This window comes from Castanea sativa, chromosome 7 (assembly GCF_040712315.1).
Source record: "Castanea sativa cultivar Marrone di Chiusa Pesio chromosome 7, ASM4071231v1".
In the NCBI taxonomy this organism is placed as follows: domain Eukaryota; kingdom Viridiplantae; phylum Streptophyta; class Magnoliopsida; order Fagales; family Fagaceae; genus Castanea; species Castanea sativa.
In genome coordinates, this window is record NC_134019.1 from 20801053 (window position 1) to 20819885 (window position 18833).

The window sequence follows — 18833 nt, forward strand, 5'->3', positions numbered from 1 at the left end:
AACTCAAGACTCAAAAATTTGAGTTTAAGTGATGAAAATTGGGAACAACATTTTGGTGTTTTCTACTTATGAGATTTGAGTTTCAATGGCAATATTGTTATTATGGTGCATTGGTGGAGCTCACAGCAATGTGTTGTCATGTCAAAATAAATGAGATTGTTGGCTGTGCTATTTTTCTTTGTTTCATTTCTTTTTCTTTTCAGACACACTCTTCTTCACTCTCATAGGAGTCATAGCATCACACACCCACAATCTTTTTCACTTTACTGTTCCTTCTTCTCTCTCCCTCCTCTCACTTCTTTTCCTATGAAAAATCTGGTGCATCTAAAGTTGAGAAGTTGTCCAGCTGAAGACACTAGTTGACCGAAGAAACCCACGTGGGTAGGCATTGGATTGTTTTGACCCAGCACAGTAATTGGATCCCACTATTTGAGCAAAATTTTGAGTTATAGGGACCAAGATATGAAACCAAATAAGTTTTAGTTTGAGTGAGTGAAAAAATAGGGTTAGAAAAATGAGTTATGAGATTTAAGTTTGAGTTATGATTTATGAGTAATGGATGATGCTCAATTCAAACTGGCTCTTAGTATCTAGAATTTGGTTGTTGCCAAAAATAAGGATGAAATGGTAAGCTGATAAGCATAGGATAAAAAAGACTTTTGTAGTCGGTGATTGGGTTTATCTTAGGCTCCAACCATATAATCAGAAGTCCTTCAGCCTAAAATCCTAAAGCAGAATTCCTTTTGGGCCATTCTAGGTAGCCCAAAGGATTGGTGAGGTCTCTTACAAATTGGACTTGTCAGAAGACTTCTTAGTGCATCTAGTGTGTTCCATGTGTCTTAGAAGACTTCTTAGACACACTCTCTTCTTCACTCTCATAGCATCACACACCCACAAACTTTTTCACTGTACCCTTCCACCTTTTCTCTCCCTCCTCTCACTTCTCTTCCTATGAAAAATCTGGTGCATCCAAAGTTGAGAAGCTGTCTAGCTGAAGACAAGCTAACCGAAGAAACCCATGATCTGACCGAAGAAACCCACGCAGGTAGGCATTGGACTATTCTAACCCAGCACAGTAAATGGGTCCCACCACTTTCCACCACTTTATGCCAAGTTTTGAGTTATAAGAACCAAGATATGAAACCAAACAAGTTTTAGTTTGAGTGAGTGAAAAAATATAATTAGAAAAATGAGTTATAAGATCTAAGTTTGAGTTATGGATGATGCTTAATCCAAATGGCTCTTAGAATCCAGAACTTGGTGGCTGCCAAAAACAGGGATGAAATGGCAAGCTGATAAGCATAGTATAAAAAAGACTTTTACGGTGGGTGACACTGGTTTGGGACCTGTCAAGGACCCTCCGATATTTAAATTAGCCTAAACTCTTTAGAAATAAGTAATCTGTAGAGCAATTTGTGTGTGTGTGTGTGTTTAATATATATCACTTACTTGTCTCTCCCGGCTTTATATAGCCTTTGTGTGAGTAAATATTTAGTTTGTTGGCTTGTCTTTACGTTGTTCCAGAGCTGGAGGATTAATGGCTTAGTAATGACTACTTAATCCCAACCCTTTAATGTTTGTAACGGCCTTTAAATGCACATAATTGGGTGGCAGTAACAGCTCCGTGTTCATTCATCATTTGGTCATTAAATGCTGTTTGGAATTAATGCGCTTGCGCTCGTCCATACTTTTACTCGTCATTAACTTGGACGGTTTGCAATATGGACAGGCATTTTATTGCTATCTGTCAAATGACTCATTTAATAGCCATTTAACCTTCCCATTCAATGTCCTATAGCGGCTGTGTAGCGGTTAGCTTGAGGTGGCTGTAACAGCTATGAACTGGTGGCTAGAAAGGCTATACGTCCGTTACATTTGTGCCATTCAATTGAGGAATTTATATCTGGGCATTAATGTGTGCTTATGATCGTCCTTAGTAATGATGGTCACTTTATGGACGACCATTTTACACTACTCATCACCAACCATGTAATCAGAAGTCCTTGAGCCTAAAATCCTAAAGCAGAAGTCCTTTAGGGCCATTCTAGGTAGCCCAAAGGATTGGTGAGGTCTCTTACAAATTGGACTTGTCAGCAGACTTCTCAGTGCATCCACTGTGTTCCATGTGTCTTGCCAAAAGGCCAAGTTGGGCCAACATGTCACTACACTTCCTACTCTGGGCTCTAGTAGACCACCAAGTATATATCTTGACCCCATAACCCATTGTTTTACTGCAGGAAGGTCTATTGCATTGAGAAACGTAACTAACTGAGGTATCAGTTCAATGGCATGGCAGATCCAAGGAAGATGCTACTTGGGAAAACTTACATCAACTTCAATTGCAGTTTCTACACCTTGTGAGAAAGGTTTTTGAAAGGGGAAGGAATGTTAGGACCCAGCCTAGTTATGTCTTGCTTAGGGTGGTGCTGCCTTTCTAGCTTAGTATGTTGCTATGATATAGCAGCTATGTTTTATTGCTATGTATCATTCATGTTGTTGTGATGCTAGTGTTGGTGTTGTGCTGCAGTGCAAGTGCTGGTGCATCAGTAATATATAGTGATGCAATAGCAGTAACAGTCATGATCATGGAGGGAATAATAATGTAGTAGCAGTGGAGAGTTAGCAGTGGCAAAGGTTGTGAGAGGTCTATGTGTTAGGTTTGTGCATATTGTTCGATGGTTGTGATAGCTTGTGTGTACCATAACTAATTGGTAATGTGCATGTGTCAATTAAATTCTGCATGTGACTAATTAGCAAGCTGTAGTGAACTGTTAGGTAGTTAGAAGTTAGAAGTTTTTAGTAATTAGTCAGAAGTTAGTTAGGTTAATTGACAGCAGTCAATTGCCTTGTACTTGAGTAGCCTTAAGTATTAAAGGTTTACTGGCATTGTAATTAAGGACTTAAGAAATAAGACTCATTCCCCACTGTAATATCTTAATTCTCTTACTCTACCCCTTCTAATTTCCGGAGGTCATATTCCCTCTATACATTCACAACAATTTCCACCATTTATCAAACCAATCCATTTAAGACCTTGACATAAATTTTGTCCCTTCTACTCATATAAATAGTCTTTATTTATACTTACATTCTGACAATTACTGTCAGTTTTTACTAGACACAGGTATTCACGACCTCAATCCTTAGGACAACTTTCATGATGCAATGCCAAGCCCTTCTTGATTTTTGGAGTGATTGTCTAATTGTACACAAATCCCTTTAGTTTTCAAATTTTAAATTATTATAATTGCCTTCTCAATTAATGTTTTATTAGATATTATCATGTAATAAACATTTTTTTTTTATACAAGATAGAATTTTTACTCTATTCTAATTTAAGTGTATATGTGTGTGAAGCTCTCTCTTGGAGACTTGAACCTCGTCCTTTGCCCCCCACGCCCCACAAGCACTTGTACCTGTGGAGTGACCATCGCACCAAAGGTATGCGGTGGTATAAGCAATTGTTTTAGATTTCCCTTGCTTCTCAACTGCTTTACATATGCATTCTTTCGAGGCTCTTCCCCTTTTTAGTTTTTACCATGTATCATGCACAAGTGAGCGGTAATATAATTTTACTACAAACAAATTCCCTGCAAACTCAAATTAAAGCATATAGTTGTTTCAAGTTTTAAGCATGATGCCCACCTAGTTGGAAGTGTGATAATTCCATCAAGCACCTCCTGTGAACGAGCTATCAAATTCATTATCTGCTGTTTAAGAGAGTTTACACGTATTACTTCAATTTAAAACTCTCTTCTTGAGCAAAGCCACACTACTGACCACCCTTTGTAATAGTATGTTTTTGAAATAGGGTGTAATCTTGGTTCTTTTTCAATCTTCGATACTTCCAGGCTGGTCTAATCTCCTTCTTTATGGGAAGTAAATCCATGGCAGCCCTCCAGAGATGCATTTTCAACCTCTTTCGTATTTCCTACATGTTTTCCCCCATCTAATTTGAGATAGATGGAATGATGATTTAACAGTGAAAACACCGTTTTTATTGTTGCCCTTCTAGATTACCCCAAAAAAAATCTAGTACCACAAACTATTGTTCAATTTCTTTACGTCAACTATAAGTGGTAGAGTGTGAGTGATTGAGAAAAAATTATGGATCCATGTATAAGTGATAAGCAATCACTCTCAATTTGTCAAGACAGAGTTGTGAAAAGAATTGTGGAATAATTTGTGATCCTAGAACCACTCTATTAACCTATTAGGTAGTAGGATTTAAGAGAAAATCTAGTACCACGACTTATTTCACAACTTTTTTGTTACAACTATGATGTAGCAGAATGTGAGTGGTGCAGAAAAAATAATGGGTCTATGTGTAAGTAATAGAAAACAACTTAAAGTCTGATATATCGTAATTATGACAAAAAGTTGTGAAGCAATACATGGTCCTAGAACTACTTAGGATTTAAAGAGTTACTCTTTTTGTTGTTGTTGTTGTTGTTGTTGTTGTTGCTGCTGCTAAACAACACTGTTTAGAGCATACATCAAAGATTGTATAAATGCTAAAATGTTATTTTAACAACTAGAGCACTAAAATGTGGCTCATAACAAAGGTGCTATAACTAAAAAAAATAATAACTTACCAATGGTAAGCTGCCATCTTTGACAGCTTACTATAGCACAAAGCTAAAAATAAAAACTAATATTTTATTATACATCTCTCCTCCTCTGATTAAAAAACTATTTTCTTCCCTAACTCTTTCTCTCTTCCCTAAGAGCATTCACAATAAGAAATGATATCCCATCCTATTTTACCATCTCAAAAAACTACCTTATCAATTATATTATACTATTTTACAACATACTTAACATCCCAACTTTTATTTTCTTGTTCTACTCATTAAAATAATATATTTACACAATAATATATATATATATATATATATATATATATATATATATATATATATATTTTTCCAATTTTCTCCTCCACACGCATATGTATCTTCCTGACTCCTCCATTCCTTTGCTTTTCACCTTCTTCTCCTTCCATCTTCCATCTTCATATCTACCCAATAAAACATACCCAGCAAATTCATTAAACATACCCAGCAAACCCAATAAAATTTTAACAGTATTGGAAAAACCCAAATCAATCCACTAGCAAATCTTAATAGCAAACCCAACAAACCCAAATCAATCCACCACCCACCGATACACCACCTCGGCACTGGCCTAATTTGCCACATCTGCCACCATATCAAACCCATGAGCTCCACCAACCCATGAGATCCACAACGGCTTAGTCACGGCGAGCACAACACCACCCCGATCCACGGCGAGCATGGCACCACCCCTATCCATAAACCATGACACCACCTCAATCTGCCACATCAAACCATAAGCTCCACCAAATATGAGACCCATAGAGGCTTGTATCAAGGGAAAATAGAGAAAAAAAATATGAAGAAAGGGAAGATAAGGATGAGAGAGGGGGAAGAATTGAATGAGAGAATCAGAACTGAAAAAGAAGAAAGAAAAAAAAGAGAGAGGAGATGAGAGTGACCGGTGAGAGAGTGAGGCTTTGATAAAGCAAACAGTAAATATAATAAAATATTAATATTTGGTTTTACAATTGAGCTACAGTGCTATTCTAAAGCACAATTGTATTTTTTTTTTGTTGCAATAGTTACATTTTACAACTTCTAATGGAGTGGGCATTTTGGGCCTGAATGGTAAAATATGCTTACATTTGGCATTTGCCCTTTTTGTTGCTGATGCTCTAATGTCTCTCAAATCTCTCACTTTCTCATTTTCCCCTCTTTTGTTCTCTCTTCCTTTCATTCTCTCTCCAATTTTCTCTCATTTCTCACTCTCTCGGTTTTACTGTGGCCGTGGGTGGTCTTTGATTCTTTCTTATCTCTCACTCTCTCCTTGATTTTCTCTCCTCACTCACTCTCTTGGTTGTGTTGTGGGTGGAGGTTTCGGTTGTGGGTCTTAGTATGCCAATTTTGTCTCACTGTTAATGGGTTTGGGTGTGGTTTTTTGGGTTTGTGATGTGGGTTTGATTTGGGTTTGGATTTGAAAGTTAGGTGGTGGGTGGTAGGTGGTGGGTGGTAGCTTGGATTTCAGTTTTGTAGTGAATTTTGTGTTGGATATATATCAACAATTTACTTTTGTAATAAAGCAAAAAGAATAATACACAGATCTAAAAATAAACAATAACACAAATAAATGTGATAGGCAAAAATAATAAACAAATATTGAATATATATATATATAAGAAGAAATTTGCAAATAATTAAAAACTCACAGACTAAATGCGTGAAGGATGAATAATTCAGATAAAGTCTTGTGTTTGACACAATCTCCTTAAAGCAGATTTCGCCCTTCACACAAGCACTATGGTGCTTTGAGATTCATGGACGTCTGTCTCCTAGGATAAAATGATCTACAACACGAAAACGAAGCACATGAGGTCGTGCTCTGCGAACTACTCAATGTCTATTTCTCTCTCTTTGACTCAAAATGAATGCACAAAAAAATATTCTCACTTTGAGAGTTTTTCTAAAAGTTTATTTTCATGAATGAGGGACTATGAATTTATATACATTAGTGAATAGATACATTGTTCAAAGAAAAACTGCTGTGTACAGATTGATTGACTCAAAAAATAAACTAATAAAAATTATTATTTGGACAAGAGGGCCCAGTCCACATATGCCAAAGCCTAACCCAATGTCTAACTCATGAACATATAAACTCATATATTATCTCTTTCCTTTCTTATGTGGGACTCATGATTTTTACCACTTTTACTAACATCTTCAAATGAACATAGAAACTATTAATTTCTTATTCACTCTATGCTATTTTTCCAACATTTTGGTGGTTACAGTTTTGCTTGTTTCAATTTCGGTGGTATCAATTTTGCTATGGGTTGGGTTTTGGTGGTTATTGTTTGCTATGGGTTTCAATTTTGATGGTTTCGGTGGTTATGGTTTTGTTGTGGTTTCGATTTCGATGGTTTGTGTATTCAAATGGTTTGGGTTTCGGTGGTTTTGGTTTTGTTGTGGGTTTCGATTTCAGTGGTTTCGGTATTCTAGTGGGTGGGTTTCGGTGGTTTCGGGTTTTCAGTGGGTGGTGGCTTGGGTTTTGGTTTTGTAGTGGCTATGGTGGTGGTGGCTGACAGTGTCTTGAGTGGTGGGAGAAGAAAGATACATAGAGAAAGAGAGAGGAAAAGATTAAGATGAAGAATAAAAAATAATAAAGAAATGATATTTTAATGAAGTGTTAAAATATATAAAAGTTTTGATGTAGAGTGCATTATAAAGTGGGTATTAAAATAAAGGGAAATGCTTACAGATGCTTTTAGGGCAATTGTTAAGAATATATTTAAAGAAAGTTTTTATGAGAAAGGAAAAAAAAAAAACCATTAGGGTATGTTTGGTAATTATTATTTTTCTCTTATATTCAGTTTCCAAAAACAATTTTTTATTTTTAAGACTAAAAAACTTGTTTGGCAATCCAAAATGGACAAAAACAAAACCTGTTCTCAAAACTCAATTTGTGAAGGAAATTGAAAACATGCAAAATGTTGCTTTTAGTTTCTAATTTTTAAAAATCAATGAAAACATATATTTAATTTAATGAAGCTGTTTCATTTAATGAATTAGTATTAGAGTTCAAATCCTAGTAACAACATAATTTAGCATTTTTTATTTTTTTCTTCAAAAAAAATATTTTTTTATTTCAACTAACCAAATATGTTTTTGATTTCAAAAATACAAGAAAATTGTTTTTTTTTCTAATATTCCCAAAAACAAATTTTTGAAAATAGAAGATAAAAGTGGTTACCAAACATAACTTTAATGTTTTGACTTTTTAAAAAAAAAAAATTTTCTATAAAAGTAGTGTTAAAATTTACCAAAATAAATTGTTAATAATCATTATTCTAAAAGCACTTATTAGCAAGACCTATAAAAATAAAATTTTTAAATGCTAAAAACTATATATTTTTAAAATTCTTGATGTAAATGCACTTAGTTATTCTAATTCTAAAGTCAAAAAAGTATTTTGATAAAAGAGCCGGTGAAGCTTTAAAAGTAAAAGGTAAATTCTCTTTTTTTTTTTTTGGGTAAACGATTCTTTTCTCTATTTTGGCCGACCCGTGAATAGTCATGCTTCCCAAAGGAAAAACGTGCACAAAAAAGTGTAGGAAATAAAGAAAAGAAAATAGCAAGCATGGGATGGTTGTCAGAATCAGAAAGAGAAATCTACCAGGACAGTAACATGCATCACATCACAAGGACTTGAATTTTACTATTTTAGATTCGGAGAGGGACCTTCTTCCACAAATTTATGATTTCTATCCTGGGTTTCGATGTTAATTTTTAGAGTGAACGTTCAAAACTCGTTTTATTATTTTGTTATCTAAATATTAATTTAGAGTAATGGATAGTTAAAGAATTTAAATTGTCCAAAACCTTTAGGCCTCGTTTGGGAAGAAGGAATAAAAAAGAATGAAAAGAATAGAATATTCTTCATTTATCTTGTTTGGGAGTTTTAATGGAGGGAATTAAAAGTTCATTTCTTTGTTTGGGAGTTTAAGTAAGAGGGAATAGAATGGGTAGGAGTGAACACTCATTTCTCTATATTTCCTTAAAACCTCAAATTTTCATTCCTCTTGAAATTGAGAGGAATGAGAGGGAATGAAATTAGATTTAATAAATTTTTTACTAAAACTTCCAAAATACTCCTATATATTCAACTCTTTATTTTAAAATAAGGGTCTAATAGTAATATTGTCATAAAATGATTCTATTTCATTCCCTTCATGTTACTCCCAAACAAGATTACTTACATTCCATTCATTTTCATTCTTTTATTTTAAAACATCCAATCAAGTTTATTTAATTCCATTCCATTCCATTCTTTTCCATTAATTCCCTTACTTAAATACATTCCATTCCATTCCATTCCTTTATGATTATTTCATTCCATTCTATTCTATTCCCTTATGAACTACCAAACGAAGTCTTAGATTTTTATTGATACTAGCCTCATCCCACGCGCTTCGCGTGTGAGATGAGGCTTTTTTAATTTTTTATAGTGGTAGTAGCAAAAAAAAAAAACTATATTTTATATATATATAATTTTTATTTTGAGAATCTAATTTATAAGTGGATAAATAAATTTGAAAATCAATTAGAAAGTGACCCTATTTTTTAGGCAATGTTTTAGTGGAAGTTAGAGTTTTATTTTTACCGGATTGTCCTTTAGTTTTGTCTCTACTTAAACATAGAAATGTAACAGCATTTTAGAACAAAAAAAAAAATCCAGATTGTCCTTTAGTTTTTTTTTTAAATTTAAATTTTATTTTTTTAGATTTGTTTTTGGATAAATGTGGGGTGTTCAACTTATTTTTCTATTTAAAAAAAAAAAGTAACGTATAGTTGTTTTGAAGAAGTGGATTAGTGGAAGAATGTTCTTATTTTGTAGGCAATATTTTAGTGCAAATTAGACATGTATTTTTACCATACTATCCTTTAGTTTTGTCTCTACTTAAACCTAAGGATGTAGGGGTATTTTGGAACAAAAAAAATCCGGTCCAAACAGGGACAGTTCCTTAAATAGTAATATAGATACTAACTTGTCAATTCCTTTTTTATAGGACTTACATTTTATCACATCAAAATTCTACAGTTAACCCATCTTAATTCTTAAGTTCTTGAGATTGTATGCAAGAAAATGGATGCCGTTTTTAGAGCTTTTTCGTGGAGACACGACCTAAGGGAGAGAAAACTACCCTTGATCAACTAGGACAAGATTTATAAACCAAAAAGGGAGGGTGACTTAGGTTTGAAAAAGTTTGGGCTTATGAATCAAGCCCTGCTAACTAAGCAAATCTAGAGAATAGGTCAGAATCCCCAAGCCCTCATCTCCAAAACCTTCAAGGCCAAATATTTTCCAAATACTTCAATTCATGATTGTCTGCCTAAGCCCCATCACTCTTAGTTTTGGAGAAGTATCATCAAATAAAATAATAGTAAGCTAAAGGAAGGAAGATGGATCATAGGGACTGAGTTTTGAAATCCCCCTCACCCATAATGATTGGTTTTACTGTCATCCCCAAACTCTGAACCATCATAGCATGAGCTCTGGTTCAGTAGCAGATCTGATTGATAACACAAACCATTCCAGGAAAAGAAGCCTTGTTAAAGCTCTTTATCCCCACCCTATTAATGAAGAAATCATAAGTCTGAGAATCTCTAAGACAGGGACAGGGCCAGATAAACAAATATGGAAACATTCCTCATCAGGTGATTATCAAGTTAAGAAAGCTTACAACATTCTTCATAGGAATGATGATCATACTCAGCCCAACCACTCAGATTATAACTCTCGCCCTTCTAACTTGTGGCATCTGTTTGGAAAGTACAAACTCCCCTAAAATCTGCAATTGTGTGGTGAATCCTTCATGACAACCTACCAACATTCCTTTAAAGAGTAGAGGAATCCCAGTTAATAATGCATGCCTTTTCTGTGAGCTGGAGGATGAATTCACCTCGCATCTATTTCTGTTTTGCCCTTTTGCCAAAGCCATATGGCATGGAACCACCCTTGTTGTTCATACCTCTGATTTTGATAACATCATAGTCCAGCAATGGATTGGAAAGCTTCTGCTAAGACATAAAGATTTGAGACAGGATGATATATACTACTTGCAAGTAGTCTTCACCACTTTATGGACTATTTGGGACCATAGAAACTTGGTGGTTCATGTAGGAAAAGTCACCCAATTCTCTAGAAGTTATTCTAATGGCTCAGTCTGTTAGAAGTATTAGTTTATTGATTATATTTACCATATCCCAATAGTTTAAGCTTTTGGGACAATTGATAATTTAACATAGTATTAAAGCATGAGATCCTGAGTTCGATCATTGTCTCCTCCACTCTACCTCTTATTTAAATTCTCACATGTTGGGCCTCATCTATTAAAAGGTAGTTTCGGCCCACGCGTGAGGGGGAGTGTTAGAAATATTGGTTAAATGATTAAATTTACTATATTCCAATAGCTTAAGCTTTTGGAACAATCGGTAATTTAACACAATCTTTGATTTGCAAGTACATAGAATCTCTAAATAGAACCTCTAAATAGAATAGGAGTGCTCAGGAAGCTGGAGGACCTTGGCAGCTTATTATCAAAGTCGCAAGTGCTAGAGCAAAGAAGTTTAACAGAGTTGGACTCGCCTATGAAGCCAAAAACATGCAAGGAGATATCATAATGCAGGGTATATCAAGTTGTACAGCAAAGCCTATTCCAATTACCATCCAGGAAGCAATGCTCAAGGCAGCTATCAAGGCTAGGGGTTTGGGCTACATTCAAATTTTGTTCCTATGTGATAGTATTAAGACCTATCCAAGTTACCAACAGAAGATGCACTCCCAGTTGGCAGGAAAGAATTTTGATGGCTGATTGGGCGCATATAGCCCAAAATGATACCAACTATCACTCATTGTTTGTCCGAAAGTTTGTAAATATTACTGTCAATGACATAGCAAAATTGGCTACTATAATGCCAATTCAAAGCTATATGGTCAATCAGACCCTTTTGTAACTCGATATTTTCTTGAATGGTAAAAAAAAATAAAATAAAAATGCATCTGTGTTTACACTCTACTTAAAAAGACGGAGGAAGGGAAGGTTTCAAAAGGGAGGAAAATGTTTTCTTTGTCGATAATGGTTAGAAAGAAGTGAGGAGAGGAAGGAATTGAGGGAATACCCTTTTATTTACAACACACAAAAGAAATAAATCATATGAATCTTGTTTTTAACAATGACTTTTGTAAACGAGTAAAAAGAAATTTAATGGGCCATTGCATTGAGAAGAAACAAGAATAAATAAACAAATAGTACTTCTTTCACTGTTTGATGTGCAACTTATCTTCTTGATACACATAAAATGTATTTGCACCAGCGCCTTCCCTCAAGTATAAGTGAGTAAAACCCTTTCTAAAATATCAAAAAATGTACCACCACCACAAATCCTGGAATCTTTAATGTGAACAACAAGCATACTATTGTAGTCAAAAGAGAAACATTATGAATCCCAGAATCTTTGACTTCGATGGTTTCCTTCTAAATTCTATGCTTCCCCCATAAAATTCTTGTCCCTCCTTTTTCAACTAATTTAGTGGTTTTAAGATTTTTTCACTTTCAAATAAAAAAATATTTTTAATGGAATTTATTTAATTTTCAAATTAGATTGGTGAATGTTAATAGGTTATACGATCATGCTAGTCAAAGTTTGCACTTGGGACTTTTGTGATGGTATGAAACATGAATGGAAAAATGAAACAACTTACATTTGTCAAAAGTCAGAACCTTTGTAATTTTATTGACTTTGATTGAAGTTTTGCCAATTCCTCTATAATAGGAATTACACAATCTTAAAATGCCAATAGAAACACAGCTAAACCTGCCTCCTAATGACACCTATTTCTTGCTAGCTCATTGTCTAATAAGTAGCTTCTCTTAATCTTTTCCGTCTACTTGTGAATAAACTTCATATTTAGTATTTACACTTTTATTTTATATTATTGCTAAATATTTGGAGTACATCATCATCATAATCCACCCTTGAGAAAGCTAATGCAAAGTTTCCTCAATGCCTCTCTGTCTGGCTCACAAGTCCCCAACTTTGCTTTCATCTCCTTAGCATAAGACTCCTGCACATACATATTATAAATTCATGAGGTTCCTTCATGCAAAATATTTTGGATCATTCAATTGGGAAACAATAAGAGAGATGGATTGGATGGAGGACATACCACGATCAAATCACGATTGAGAAGGCGGTCAATAAGGTGCAGAAGAATGTCTTTGGTGTACTCAGGGTGGCCTTGGATGCCCATAATATGGTTTCCATACTTAAACATCTCAATCCCAGTCTTTTCAGACCATGCAATGACCTCGGCCTTAGGAGGTAGTTCACAGACCTAGCATACAATAAGTTAGAACAAGTTGAAACACGATCAAATTAACATCAATTTTATTATTATTTTTTATGTAATCACTCTGTTACCAAGTTTCTTCCACAAGAAAAATACCTCATCACGATGGCATTCAATAACAGATAGAGTTGCTGGAATTTTCAAAGATGAAAAGTGATTTGATGATGATAAATGGATGGCTGTAACTCCAATGTCCCAGCCTGCCACATTCCTGCCTGTCTTTCCTCCTAATGCACGCGCTAGTATCTGAATAACAACAACAACAAAGTTTTAGTCCCAAATTTTTTGAGGTTCTTTAACAAATTACATATATATTTTTTCCTCAATTCTATTTTATCCGAACAAAAACCACACAGGAAAGAAAACTTTCTATTTTATTTAGATGTTCAAAACATTAGGCTCATTGTCACAAAAGAACCCAAAAAATCAGAATTTTCATTTTGAAAAATCGACCAAGTAATAGTGTAGTCGACAATGCGTGTTGTAGAGCATTGTCTGCACTTTGAGCAAAATGGGAACCAGTACGGACTACACTACAAAAAAGATTTTGCGTAAAGCTATGAATGAGAAAACATCATCCAATAAAAGCAATGTTTTTTCAAATTGGAAATTAAAAAGTAAGATAAACTTGGCCATGTTATGTCACACATCTTTTTCGTAGGACAACAACAATGGGGGACAAAGCAGGACGTTTCTCTTTTGGATAATCCAATATGGGACGTTAATATACCATTATCAGTCAAGAAGCAAAGATGGCAAGGGCTGAATCAAAGGACCAAAGTGCCTAGCTACACGCACACATATAATAGTGGAATGCCACCGCGTTTTGTTTTGTTTTGTCCACATTAGAAGCATTGCACATATATTTTATAGTTTTGCATTTTTTTCAACTCTATTTTGGACCAAGCATTATGGTTTCATGTCAATTATCTGATTTATTTTTTCTCAAATACATGCCAATTATTTTTATTGATAAGCTACTTTTTTTTTCACAACCCACCGACCTTATTAGGTGGAAGCTTATCCAATTGCATGCTAGCAAAGCCCGCCTAGCACAAATAATGGCATTGAACTAATATTTAAAGATTTAAAAAAATATTAAAGCAAAAACCAAAAATAGGGGTTGAAAGTTTGGTAAGATTGTCAATTACTCAATTTGTACACCCAAATTCTATAGTCAAATATTTGTTGTTTTTAATGTGGCAATTACTAGTACAATTAAATTCACTAGCTAGAACCACCCAAGCTCCAAAATTAATGTTGGGATTTTCTCACGCTACTTGGAGGTCCCAAAATATGTGAGGTTGTAACATAGCAGCCTAATCATCACGTCATGTGCATCTAAAAACAAAATGTCACATTTTATCAACCTCCAAACGAAACCACGAAGTTGGGTTTATTCTCAGCTATATAAAGATGCATAATCCATATATATTTTAAGTAAATAAAAAATAGGAAAGATTGAATATGCATTTTGAATCTAGCATCCAAATCAAGAAAAGAAAAAATATATAGCATACCGATTGAGATCAGATGCAATAGTACTCAATAATTGAATTAAAAAAAAATTTAAAAAGTGTTAAAGATTTAAAAAATAAAGTAAAAAAATAAAATGATAAATATTAATGTGAAGTGGTATTCGACCAGGTGCAATATCTGCACCGATCCAAATCCGAAGGTACGTCTTCTTACAAATCAGAGTGTGAGGGACCAAGCGATCAGAACACTTTATCAGAGGTTATATAACAAGAGCAAGACTTAGGTACAGTACTTAGGTGCTATTTCTTAGGTTCCTCTTTTAAAATTCTGCTATATGGCTTTTTTCTCATTAATGAAAGTGTATTTTTTAAGTTAAGTAGCCACATGGCAGAATCTTAAGAGGGGAACCTAACAAACAGCACCTAAGGTACTGTACGTAAGTTTTGTCCATATTACAAATATCGTACGGTTACTGAACCATTCATACGTAAACTTCTGTTTGATGGACCACACTTAATTTATGAACCAGCTTGTGACTTTTTCAGTTTCATGTAATTCTGGCCCACGCGCAGTCAGAATTAACAAACACAGCGGCCCATTTACTGTATATACTGTCATTAATAACGTAGGTAAAAAGTCACGGCAAATATCTCATAAAAAATCGTGATATTAAATATGACTTGGCTATATCATGATTCTTCAAATAAAGAAAAGAAGAAAAAGTTTCTATCAGGAATCATAGTTAGGCTAGGCCATCATGTTGTTAGTCTTGTCCTTGCATGGTCCTCAAATTGCTGCTTTATTATAAATGTCACAGATGCAATTAAGATTCTTTATTGCCATAGTGATTTACCACTTAAAAGTAGTGAAAAATATTAAAAAGATAAATGATTAATAATAAATAATAAAATGATACGAGAATTTATAAATATTCCTATTAAAAATATTGTAAAAAAATACCTTTCAGGACTAGCTTTCACAGCTTTATTTATAAATATTTATGATGATCCACGTCATAAAGTGTATGAAAACATTTGGTAAGTTTTAAAAGGTTTTGAACTTATTTAATATTTACTCAAATCTTAGAGGTAGTTAATGAAATTTATTCAAAATAAATTATATACTAAGAAAGTTTTTTTTTATTAGGAATAGTTTAATTTATGATGTTTGTGACAAATAATAGTTTTTTATCATCAGATTAAGACACCAATTATCATTTTATTAATTTCATTTGTTTTTTTTTAAAAAAAATTTATCATTTCATTTAATCAGTACCGACAAGTTATTTCAAGAAAGTTATTGCTCATTGGAATGATTTACTGTATATAACCTAAAAATAAAAATCCTAGACGGTAAAAAGAGGAGATGAATGGAAATAATAATTAATCAAGTTGAATTCTAAATGGTGGTGATAGATATTCAACCTTAAATTCCTCATAGATTTCAGTACTAAATTTATACTATGAAATAGATATTCTCCCCGTGACATTTAGAAGTGACTATTAATAGTTTGCTATATATCCACTAACTCTAAAAAAAAAAAAAAAACGTAGTATTATTTATTTCCCTGAGTCAAAGTAAAAGATTGCATTCATTTTACTATTGACAAATTGACTACTCCACAACATCAGTCTACTTTTTACGATAAGGCCCTTCGAAGTCAAACATACAAGTTGGGAGTAATTTATTCATATTTTCAGCTGCAATTTTAAAAACAGCTTCTCCCTTCTCCAATGGTTTTTTTTTTTATCTTAAAATTTTTAACCCTAACTCAAATAGTAACTATCAACAATAATATAATAATTTGATCTCAAAAAAAAAAAAAAACAATAATATAATAATAATAATATTATATATATATATATTTTACCTTTCGAGGAAGATATTCTTTTTAAGCAAATATTCTTATTCGTATATTACTATTTATTTTTGCCAAATAAAGAGATAGAACTTCTTTGAGTATGAGAAGGATTAATGATCGATGTTGTAAAGAGCGAGGGTTTTTCTAAAACGACAACGTGTGGTACGCGTAATGTGGCAATCTCACCGCTTGTTAGTGCAACTTACATGGTGGAAGGTGGATCGCACTAATCTCGAGGGTGTCTAAACGTGGACACCAAAAACCGATGGGAACAATCTTTTTCCTTAAAAACTCAAAAATCCATAAACATCACTCACATTTTTCTCAAAATCCAAATTGAGAAAATAAGCACCATACAACTATTTGAAAAAGACAGCTAAACTAATTGTGAAGGAAATTTCACAAAATATTAAAAAAAAAATCCCATATAATAAATTCAATCTTTCCATACAAAGAAGGGAAGAAGGGTTTACTAATGCATACATTATTAAATTATTTTAGAATTTTTTTTTATGAAAAAATTTTAAAAAAAAAACTAATTTTTTTTGATAATTTTTTTAATTTTTTTTTTATAAAATATTTTTAAAAATAAATAAATAAAATATGCATATATTAACCGGAAAGTAAAAAACTACTAGAAGTGATAAGTTTGGTAAAAGAAAGAGAGAAAAGCTTACCTGGTGGCCAAAGCAAATACCCAGAATAGTTTTCTTCATGGAATCCAGTTTCTTGAGGAGATTCAACAGCTTGCAGATCCAAACGTCATTGCCATGAGCATCATTGCAGCTTCCAGTGATGACAAACCCATCAAACAGTCCGATCTCATCGTCTTCAGGAAACTCACCAGAGGCAACACGATACACGTCCCATGTCTCACCTTCCTCAGCCAGCATTCTCACAAACACACCAAAATACCCTCCGTACTTTTTCTTCACATAGTCAGAGTCCTCTGCGCACAGAAGAATAGCAAATCTTTTGCCACCCATTGCCATTTCTCTCTCTCTCTCTCTCTCTCTCTCTCACACACACACACACGCACACACACACGAACAACACTCACTCTCCAAAAAAATGTGAGTCTCTCTGTCTCAAATCTCTCAATCCCTCTATTGGGTTTTACAGAGACACACTTTTAGAGAGAGAGAGAGAGAGACCGAGAGGAAGAGAGAGAGGGGCTGATCTTTCTTCTCTTGGCCTTTTGGGATGTGTGTGTGTGTGTTTTTTTCTATGGGTTCAGACAAACAACATATGAAGCTGTTTATAAAGTGGTTGGGTTTAAGAATTAGAGGTAGCGTTTGGCTACAGAATTTGCCATTGTTATACCAAATTTGCCCCTTTTTCAAAACTGCCACTATTTTTAATTTTCATTGGTTGGCTACAGTAATAAAACTGTTATTGTAAAGTAGCAAATTCCCATTAAGAAAAAGAAAAACAACAAAAAAAACAGTAATACTATATGAATCTGACCTGTTTAGTGACCCGATTAAGATTTGCAAATGCATCTACGCCAAGTTCCACACAAGTCAGCATTTTCAATCAACTACGCATATAGTTTCCAACTTTCTTAGTAGGGAACCAAAATGTGTGCTGTGCAAGCGAAGACCCAATAACGTAGGAGTGGAGGAGAGCTAAGGTAATGAAAATGGTCCTTATAGTTATTAAGACCAAAAAAAAAAAAAAAATACAAAATTGACTCTCTAACTTTCACTCTTTTTTATTTCAGTTTTTTAACTTTCAGTTTTGTTATTTCAGTCCTCTAACTTTCAATTGTTGTTAATTTGGTACTCTGTTAAACTCCAGTTATATCCTGCCGTTAATTGAGCTAAAACGACGTTGTTTTGGTTCTTTTTTTTAATAATAAATTTTGAAATTAAAAAAAATTAAAAAGAAAAAGAAAATTGAGGAACCAAGCTTGCTCTTATTGTACCTCTCCTTGCAAGCCTGAATATCTTCTTCGGAGACTCTCCTTTTGCTAAGGTCAATGTAGCCCTTCTCTTTGTTGACACGGAGCACCATCACGGGCTCGATCCGACCCACCTTGATGAGACTGCTAACGCTCCGAATCCGACACCACGAGAGCTCGGAGAACAAGATCATGCCTTCGATGTTGTTGTACTCGAGGAGTGAGACGTAGGTGCCCACGTCGGTGATGTTCTTCACTTGAATCATCACCACCATGTCAACCTCCGAGTACTTCTCCTCATACATTCGGCACTCTAGGTTTGGAGTTTGCGAAGCCATGCCTGTGTCTATGTCAGTCTGTGTTTTTGAGATTTTTTTCCTCTTCAAGGATTAGGGTTTTTGAGTGATAGAAGATAATAGCTTTTTGGGGTTTGGATTCTCACACAAAATTTGAGATGTGTTGATTGTGTTGAATTTTCTGACGTGTTGGTTTTGATTTCAGGGAAGGGGCAGGATGAAATGTTTTTTTTTTTTTTTTCTTTTTTTTTAATATCAGTTTTTTTTTAAATTTTATTTTAATTCCGAAATTTATTAAAAAAAGAGAGCCAAAACAACGTCATTT

At 34.0% G+C, this 18833-nt stretch overlaps 2 protein-coding genes across 2 annotated transcripts; both read right to left on the reverse strand.

Moving 5' to 3' along the window:
- Nucleotides 1-12322: 12322 nt before the first annotated feature.
- LOC142642328 (gamma-glutamyl peptidase 5-like) lies at nucleotides 12323-17544 on the reverse strand. The gene is made up of 4 exons (XM_075816684.1): nucleotides 16987-17544; nucleotides 13066-13215; nucleotides 12787-12954; nucleotides 12323-12684 (listed from the first exon to the last, which is right to left on the reverse strand). The coding sequence occupies exons 1-4, from the start codon at nucleotides 17299-17301 to the stop codon at nucleotides 12583-12585; spliced, it is 735 nt and encodes a 244-aa protein (XP_075672799.1). The 5' UTR covers nucleotides 17302-17544; the 3' UTR covers nucleotides 12323-12582.
- Nucleotides 17545-17673: 129 nt separating this feature from the next.
- On the reverse strand, nucleotides 17674-18550 carry LOC142644121 (eukaryotic translation initiation factor 2 subunit alpha homolog). The gene is made up of 2 exons (XM_075818798.1): nucleotides 18237-18550; nucleotides 17674-17698 (listed from the first exon to the last, which is right to left on the reverse strand). The coding sequence occupies exons 1-2, from the start codon at nucleotides 18548-18550 to the stop codon at nucleotides 17674-17676; spliced, it is 339 nt and encodes a 112-aa protein (XP_075674913.1).
- Between the last annotated feature and the right edge of the window lie 283 nt (nucleotides 18551-18833).

Coding starts and splice junctions, on each gene's coding strand:
- LOC142642328 (XM_075816684.1), bottom strand. CDS start 17,301: ATGGCAATGGGTGGCAAAAGATTTGCTATTCTTCTGTGCGCAGAGGAC. Junction 13,216..16,986: donor GTATTTGCTTTGGCCACCAG/GTAAGCTTTTCT, acceptor GTTGTTATTCAG/ATACTAGCGCGTGCATTAGG. Junction 12,955..13,065: donor TTGAATGCCATCGTGATGAG/GTATTTTTCTTG, acceptor ATTGTATGCTAG/GTCTGTGAACTACCTCCTAA.
- LOC142644121 (XM_075818798.1), bottom strand. CDS start 18,550: ATGGCTTCGCAAACTCCAAACCTAGAGTGCCGAATGTATGAGGAGAAG. Junction 17,699..18,236: donor ATTCAGGCTTGCAAGGAGAG/GTACAATAAGAG, acceptor TTACAATAACAG/TTTTATTACTGTAGCCAACC.